At 38.8% G+C, this 9,055-nt stretch overlaps 1 protein-coding gene across 1 annotated transcript in view; it reads left to right on the top strand.

Moving 5' to 3' along the window:
• Window positions 1–280: 280 nt before the first annotated feature.
• LOC122970467 (gamma-aminobutyric acid type B receptor subunit 1-like) overlaps window positions 281–9,055 on the top strand; it is a 158,019-nt gene continuing 149,244 nt past the window's right edge. The window contains exon 1 of the mRNA XM_044336615.1: window positions 281–1,481. Coding sequence (XP_044192550.1) covers window positions 1,248–1,481 — 234 coding nt within the window. The 5' untranslated portion in view covers window positions 281–1,247. The remainder of the gene's footprint in view (window positions 1,482–9,055) is intronic.

Genomic DNA, 9,055 nt, shown 5'->3' with positions numbered 1-9,055 from the left:
AGACCAAAAATCCACACGGTGAAGTTTTACTTTAACGGGTAATGAACATGTCCTGCAGGCTGGCGGTGGGGCGGAGGATACAAAGACAGAGGGAGGGCAGGGGGAGAGGCTTGTTGTGGAGGAGCGGGTGCAGGGGAGGGTGGGGGGAGGAAAGATAAATGAGCAGGGCTGTGTTAAGGGATTGCAAATTCAAAGTGGTTTGTGAAACGGAGAGACTGAACATCCCTCCTCCTCCTCCTCCTCCTCCTCCTCCTCTCTCACATGCTGCTGCTGCAGTCAGCCTCAATCTAACGCACAGAGCTACGAGCCGCACACTGCTCCAATCATTTTTTCTCTCTTTCTCCTCCTGAGGGCTCACCGCATTCCTGCAACACCGAGGACACTTTCTCATCTTGAGATCGACCTTTCTTCTCTTTCTTTTCTTCTTCTTCTCCATTAGGCTCCACTGGATTATTGAGAACACAGAATTCTCGTGTATTGCGATGCTCTCATACAGCATGTGATGTGCCTTGTAATGAGCCTTTCGACAAGAGAGCCGTGGGTATGTAGGCGGATAGATGAGGAATGGCAGATAGATGACGCGGGTATACGGAAAAAAATAAAGCTCTCTGCGTGATTCTTCGTCAACGCAGTGTGGATTTTTGTTCATATTTCGTAAGGAGGAAAGGGACGCGGTGTCATCTGTGTGAAACAGGCTTCGCGAGTTTAGTTTCAGCACCTTGGACAGCGGAGCGAGCTTAATCTCGACTTCATATCCCAGTTAATTTAGCTCCAGCCTGTTCTCATTTTAATCAACTGTCTCTATTCATCTTCGAACTTCTTCTCTGCATTTTACTGAATTCCTGAAACGAGTTGCATGGGGATCGTTTTCCGCGCATGCAGCGCAGGTTAGAAGACCTCTGACGGTCAAGGTTTATGGAGTTCTATTCAACACATGGTATTCTAGATAACAGTAATTTCCATAATCCTGAATTAGTTAAAGCTGAATAAGATTAATTCTGTTTATTGCCATTGTTTATCAGCTGTTAGATGTTATTTCTGCTCCAATGAAACCGTTATCACTCAAGTAGCCTAAATTGGTATTCTCAATGTGCTCCCATCTCTGAGGAAAACTCTACTTGTGCCGCTCATGGGAATTCATCCCTCTTGACCCACGCACAGTGCACCCTGCAGACTCAAAGCTGAACATTACTGGAGGAATAACGTGACTTATTTGAGTACCTCTGAGCCTCCAGCACCCACCAGCCATGGCTGCGCTCCTCAGCTACTTTATGACCCTTACCCTTACTGTCCTCCTGTCCTGCTCCTGCCCGGCTCTAGGCAAGAAAAAGCTCTACATCGGCGCCCTCTTCCCCATGAGCGGTGGCTGGCCTGGGGGCCAAGCCTGCCTCCCCGCCGCTCAGATGGCCCTGGACCTGGTGAATAAGAGGACTGACATACTACCAGACTACGAGCTGGAGCTGATACACTACGACAGTATGGTGAGTAACTCAGTACCTCAGTTTGGTGAAACTCATTGTTTCATTAACAATATAGACTCAGTCTTTCCCATCCTTCACTACAGTGCATGTGAATCAGAATCAGAGTTGGTTTTATTTGTCACGAGTTGTACATGCTGTAACTCAACAACACAAAAGGTTGAGACGAGATTTCCTGTTGATTATGCATCACCATTTCAAGTGTTTTCTAACCCATGTTCTGTTTCACAATTACTGTGTCTGTATGGGTCGAAAGCGCATGGCCAAATAGGTAATACCAAAATTAGGAATTTATTATTTATAACTATAATTTATTAATCATTAGTAACAACTTATAAACCTTTTATAAAAAGTAGAAAGTACTGGTGAAAAAGCTAATTGTTAGGCTGTTCTGGAAATGGTTGTCTTAAACCTTGAATGAGGTGAGAGCATAGCATTGCATCTCTTAATTAACTTTTCATTATTTATAACTGTGGAGTCCATGCAGCAGACTGTTTCACTGTGGTTGTTTTATTTATATTGCTACACAGTGATTACATTTTCCACATCATGTCAGGCCATCATTAGGATAATTGGCAGTCCTCTCTCCTCTGTGTATTGTATGTTTTAAAATGCAGCATTCGGGTCATAAAATGGGTCGCAGCCCACAGAGAAATGACTAACTACTGTATAGTGGCACAACAACTGCATCTGTGTGTGTTTGCATAAGAGCAGGAGCTGTAAAATCAGCTCACATTCATACAATACCACCCCCTCTGTTAATGGCTCCCTGTCTGCTCAGTTTCTAAACTTTACTGCTTATCTGTTTCTGTTTCTGTCTAAGCTCTACCTTAGCTAGGGCAGGGAATGATTTGGTTGAGGAAACATAATTAGAAAAAGAAAAGTATGGAGGTCAAGATGATAGGTAAGACAAAAGTGAACTAAACTTGTGATCAGCATTTCAGTTTCTACCTGTTGGACCAAGTCAATGTGACATTGGGTTGCTTCATTCTTTTCTGTGAGAAGTAAAAGCGGACTGTCTAGTCTGCGTTGACCTACTGCATGTTACTTAGTAATATAACTGTGTTTTTTGGTGTGTGTGTTTATACAGGCAAACACAGATGACTATAGACATGTAGAGAACTGAACAGCTGTTTGAACCTTTTGAATACTTTGCCAAATATGTTTTGGAGGAATAATGACTGCTGCCTGAAAGAGAACAGAATTACTGTCTTTGCAATAAACTCTATAGACTGGGCCCAGAATCCGTTGATATTGTAATAAAGTGAGTGCATATGTCATTTGTTGGTCCAAAAAAGTGGATTTAGTGTTAAGTTACTCTTTAGAAGTAAGTTACACTTAATCCAAAACTTTGTGTTTTATATTACCATGAAAATGTTGGTAACCCTTCCTTTTACAGTCCCCTAATTAGTATTTGCCTGGTAAATATATGGTATGGTATATGTTTGGGTAAATACCACTGGTAAATAAGTAGGTAAATACAGAGAAACTGCCGCTGAAATACTGAGAAAAAAACCTCCAGTATTACCCATTAACTCCGTTGTTTTTACGGAAAAAACTGGCAGCTGTGGTTGCTAGAACAATTCCGTAAAAAATACAGTAAAAATGTAAACAACTTTACAGAAAAACATGTAAATTTTACAGTTTAAAACTGTTTCAATTTAAAATAGAATTATACTTAAAACCAGTAAATCCAACAGCCCTTTTCTGCTAAATTAGCACGACCATGCTGCTATTAAACCAGTTCTTTCAGTAACATTTACATGCAGTTTTCGCTTATCATACACTGAATCCCATTCAATTTTACTAATAATTACCAAAGAAACAACATAGTTTAACTGTAAAACTGTTTATAAAGTAGTGTCTTTGCAGTATTAATGACAAGAGTTTTACATAAAAGCATCATCTAAAAACTGAATTTTCTGTAAAATTTCTTCATTACAACCACAAAGGCGTATAATCCTGACTCAATCTCAACTGTCAAACTGTCTAAAAGTAGTTTTCATCACCTGCTACAATTATTGCTCAGTGAAAAATAGAAACTGTTTTGCTACTTTACATGCATATTGGGCACTTCTATCTTAGACTTTTTGATTTAAAATGCACTGGCTTCTTACAGATGTTTGACTTTTACCAGAAATGTGAAAAGTGTAATCCAGTGTACACAGATTAAGCATTTAAAATTTGAAAAGCAGAGCTAGATATACCTGTGTGTTATTTTAAAGATGAAAAAATCCAATAACTTGCATTTCCAAAAGTTTATTCACCTTAAAGCAGTGAAAAATAACAGCCTTTCTTAACATACTTATTTGTAATATGTGCTTTACAAACATAACAATGGAGCTCCTGTGACAGATTAGTGATCATCTTATTGGAATTGAATGAAGAAAGATGGAGGGAAACAAATAAAGACGAGAGAAAGACAAGGCAAGAAAGAAAAAAAATATAGGACCATTATAGGACCATTACAGGGCTAGGGACCATTATGGGGCTATTTTTTTATTTTTTGAGTTTTCTGTAAAATTTAATCATTACAATTTAAAGGCATAAAATTCCATTCTATGACTCTTATCTAATATCACTCTCAAATATAAACTGTAAAACTGTCTAAAACTAATCACCTGTTAGGATTATTCCTCAGTGAAAAAATAGGAACTGTTCCTCTACATTACAGGTATACTTTTAGATGATTTAATTTAAACTGCACTGCCCTCTTGCATTGCATTTGAGGAGCAAAGCTAGTAATACCTTAAGAGTTACTGTACTGAAAGATAAAAAAAAAATCCTATAGTAACTTGTATTTCCAAAAGCTAACCTCAGACCAGTAAACAATAACATATGTCCATTCTCAATGAATGTACTCACAGTAAGTACTTACCAACAGTAAAATAGAGAGCATGTGCAGATTAGTGGGGCGGCTGTGGCTCAGGAGGTAGAGCGGGTCGTCCACTAATCCTAAAATCGGCCGTTCGATTCCCGGCTTCTCCAGTCCACATGCCGATGTGTCCTTGGGCAAGACACTTAACCCCAAATTGCTCCTGATGGCTGTGCCATCATTGTATGAATGTGTGGGACCTTGCATGGTAGCCCCAGTACCCATTCAGCGAATGAATGTGTGTGAATGGGTGAATGTGATTCATAGTGTAAAAAGCGCTTTGAGTGGTCGGAAGACTAGAAAGGCGCTATACAAGTACAGGCCATTTACCATTCATTTAGTGCTAATCTTACTGGAACTGAAAGAGGAAAGATGGAGGGAAAGAAACAAAGATGAGAAGAAAAAAGAATGAAAGAAAGAAAGAAAAGAAAGAAAAGACTTTCCTCCTGAAAATGTCTTAAGGACAATTAAGGGCTTATTTTTTATGAATAAATGTAAGAATTTTAACATCCTTTGGATTACTGTATTACTGTACTGATTTCCTCATTATGAAAAATAGAACAAATGGACCAATATCCTCAAACAAGCCCTTCAAATTGAGGTACAGGCATGCAGATGATAAAATAAACAGCAATAAAACTCAGTAACAATTGCATACAAACTCCTTATCAATTTTGTCTGAAACTTTCACTTGCTTCTTTAACATTTTAAGAACTGAGCAGATAATGAGCTGAAACACACCTTCAAACTGCTTCACTCTCTAGTCAAGCAATTTTCATTTCTTTTTCTTAATGCAATACTTCAAGTACGGTGCAACATCGTAGGATAAGACACCCTCAAATATGTCATGGCCTAAACAAGGTGAAAGACCAGGCTGGCAAACATGAAAAGATTTCAGAGCATTGAAAATGGAGTTTACCTTTATGCCTCTGATGTCTTGACTGTCTTGAATTAGGAGATCACCAACAGCAGAATCATAACTTTCAGGTGTGTGCTGTGGACCACATACATTTGGATCATCACTCTCAAACTTACTCCGCGTGATTCCACAGTACCTACAAAATTAATGAGAATGACTAAAATTTTCAGTAAACCCACCAATGCCATGTGAACCCAAATTATCACCAGCAATACAATACAGAGCCCCTTTTACAGTTTCACCACTTCACAGTGAACGTGTTTTTACAACCAGTTGCTGCACATGACACAGGTCACCCCTCCTCTATATGCTCATTCAAGTGTGATATAAGTTCTTTCACTGTGTGAACACAGCGAAATTGCACACTTGGCATTTGGCGCTATATAAATAAAATTGAACTGAATTGAAAACTTAAGATCTGTAACAACAGAGCTAGCAGTAGCAGAGGGTGCAGGCAAATTGTGAACACAATAGAAATGAGCTTTAAAAGCTGCATAAGTATAAAATGGGTGCTTGCAGTTGACGCCAACACATTTAAAAAAACAACGGGGTTCACTCCTGTGAACTCTAAAATGCAGCACATAACCCCTCAACGTATCTAGTGTTTTGCTGCAAAAATGGCAGGTAATCATTTTTGCAAGCTAACAACCTTGCCTATTTTTCAAAAGTTTTTTACCCTCTTCGGGCATCGTTGAAAAAAACACCGCTCCACAACAGCATGGAAACAAACTGAAAATGAATGAGTTCAGCATTTAGCACGAAACCCACCAGACTAATTAACCCTGTCAGTCGGTGTTAATTCTGCAAAGTATACCTTCAGTCACAAACAGAAGCTAATATTTTTCGGTTAACAAACGGTCATGGTATGTATTTCAAGTTTGAAGAAAATGAAACGTTAGCATACCTGTGCCCATGATGCCACCACGTAAACAAATGTTCACTGCAATTACCTGTACTTAGCAATGCCAAGCACATTTTATTTTGTTTGTGAACATGAATAGAAATAAAAAGGTTTCACAGAACAAGTAACACTCAAATGTTTTGAAATCCATTGGCTATTAGCAACACATACTCGTTAGTTCTTTTATCAGGAGGATATAAAAATAATTGATATGTAATGCAATTTTTTGAAGAACCCTTTCCCCTAGCCTACTGCTATATTGTTAAATATAGGCCTACTCAATTCTACAAATTTCTAAAGTGTAATACGGTTTCTTTCAGTCTAAAAAAAATCTACCTGACAAAAAATTATTTTAACACTAACATGTTGTAATTTTAAGTGTATTATATTGATTTTTATATTACAGGTTTTCTGTGTTTAAACTACAGTAATCTGTAAATTCTACCCAGAAATATGATTTCAACATATTCTTACTTTAAAAATAACAGTTATGCTTGGTTAAGTATTTCACAAAATATAACTGTGAATTAACCACTGCTTCATTATCTTTCTATTTAAACTTTTTTTTATATTGTGATTTTTACAGCACTTCACTGTTAATTTCACAGACATTTTTTTACAGTGTATACATCAATTCAACTTACAATTATAATGATCCAAGGTTTATGTTGGTATTGTAACAGCCCAAGTTTAATTATGTACTATCTAGAAATCAAGATAGTATTTTCCAATAAATAACTTTTTCATATATAGTTATTGTTCATGCAGTATATAAAGGGTTTATTATATACTTACCTAGTAACAACCTCCGCAGGAACAGTTTTCCTCTAGTGTCATGGTACATCTTCTTAAGTACTGTATAGGTTCCTGTAGATGTTTTTACAATTTTTTTTTATAATTTACTTACATTTTACAGTAAGTACTTTTTACAGTAAGTAAAGCATTGCAATTTACAGAGTAACTAAACTGAAACTATACTGTAGAAGAAGAAAAGAAATAAATTCATATTAATAATTGTATTTACCTTTAATTATTAATAATTATCTTTGATAATTGAACTATTCAACCCTTTAGTTGCTCTAAAGACTGTGGCCAGTACCCCACTCTTCAGACCAAAGGGGGAAATGCTGGGCCTCATGTACCATGTGCATGAGACAAAGGCCCTGTTTACACCTGGCATTAACATGCACCTTGGGTGTTCCGATCACAAGTGGACAGCTCTAAGTACGTCTGTTCACACCTGGCATTAACATACGTCTCCACATGCATCTTGAGTGAACACTTGTGATTGGATCTCACTTCCCCGCTCTATATGCAAATAAACACGTACATCATTTCTGTTTGCGAGGACCAAATTCATTGTTGTTATTTAACCAGTGGGAGGACCGGGGGTCTTTGTACCCTCTGCCCAAAGCTGTGTTCAACTTGTTTGATAACAGGATAAACAAGTATACAATGCATTGTGTGCCCCTCACAAAAATCAAATCTTTGTGTTGATTTGCTCTAGCACCACATCTGAACATATATATGACAAATATAGAGTTATATGCAGCAATCTCCCTGCAGCTGCATCTCTCCACTGAGAGACACTGTGCGCATTTACGCACGAGGCACAGCAGCCTAACTTCATTGATTATTTAAATCTCCGACACGCTGACAGGATCAGTCAGGATCTAATGTTAATTAAGGTTGTGTGTTCTTCTACATATCCAATATGTTATGCTGTTACACATACACAGTCCAGGTTCATACTGTCTGGAGTAAAGCAGCTATCCTCCTGATAAATCTTGAGCTCCATTATGTCGAGCAGCAAGCCACAAGACTAATAAGTGTAGTTCCTTTAATTCTCATGAAAAACAGAAAAACAAAATAATGCATTTCTTTATCCTGTTATCAAACAAGTTGAACACAGGAGGCAGCAATTCAATTCCCCTGCCTAGTCTCCCGGAAAATAGAGGATGTCAGTGGAGTAGGCGGTCCTTTAGGGCCAAAGGCAGGCCCCCACACACTCATAAAGCCTGATAACAAAGAAAGGTGCCAAGTCAAACAAAGGGACTCAAAACGGACTTCAACTCCCATTGTGCCCTGCAAATCATACCTAGGTGTGAAATCTCGTGAGTCAAACTCTTGGCTCCCATTGGACGAGATCCGCTCAAAATGCATGGGGGTTTTCCCCCTCCGGCCATGATGTCACCAAGAGTATAAACACAGGAGGCACTTCTCAAAGTGCATTTCCAGCTGTTCACATGGCTAATATAAGGAAGTAACTACGTATGTACGTGACTGTAACTAGGCCATACAATTTCAGTCTTGCTGGACGAGTAGAAATTTCTCTGTGTTCAGCTGAGCACGTTACTGGATCCAAAGAAGACCACTGTGCTGCCCAGCACTCTCACCCTTTCCTGCAGAAGTGAAGAAGAAGGATAACCCCACTTTTCTTCAACTGAGTCGACTCTGCTTTCTCCCCCGCAATGTCACCGAGGATCAGCTGCTGTGAACCTGCCAACCTGCCAAGGATGGCCCCATCATTACGGATGGACTGAAACACACCCTTCCTTAAGTGACACAAGTAAGAGGTTTAAGTCTGAGCAGAGATAGGTTATTAAAGTGTGTGTATTTTCAGCCTCAATGCTGTTTGTTGTGAAGTTAATGGACCATGAGTCCAGTTGTTGCTGCTGAAGATACTGTGAAGTATTGTTGCTGTTTGTTGCTTGTTTGGTTGTGTTTATCATGCTCGATTTGTGTTTGTCCAACTGCTTGGACCATTTTGTGTTAGCTTGCCATCGTGTGTGAGACTGTGGGTTGCATTTTATTTGTTGAAATCAGACTGCGGCCGACGAATAAGTACGTTTGCACTAGGGGTGTGCCCAAATACAAATATG

This window comes from Thunnus albacares, chromosome 19 (genome assembly GCF_914725855.1).
Source record: "Thunnus albacares chromosome 19, fThuAlb1.1, whole genome shotgun sequence".
NCBI lineage: Eukaryota > Metazoa > Chordata > Actinopteri > Scombriformes > Scombridae > Thunnus > Thunnus albacares.
The sequence above is the reverse complement of the archived record's forward strand: the minus strand, read 5'-3'. Positions and strand labels throughout refer to the sequence as shown.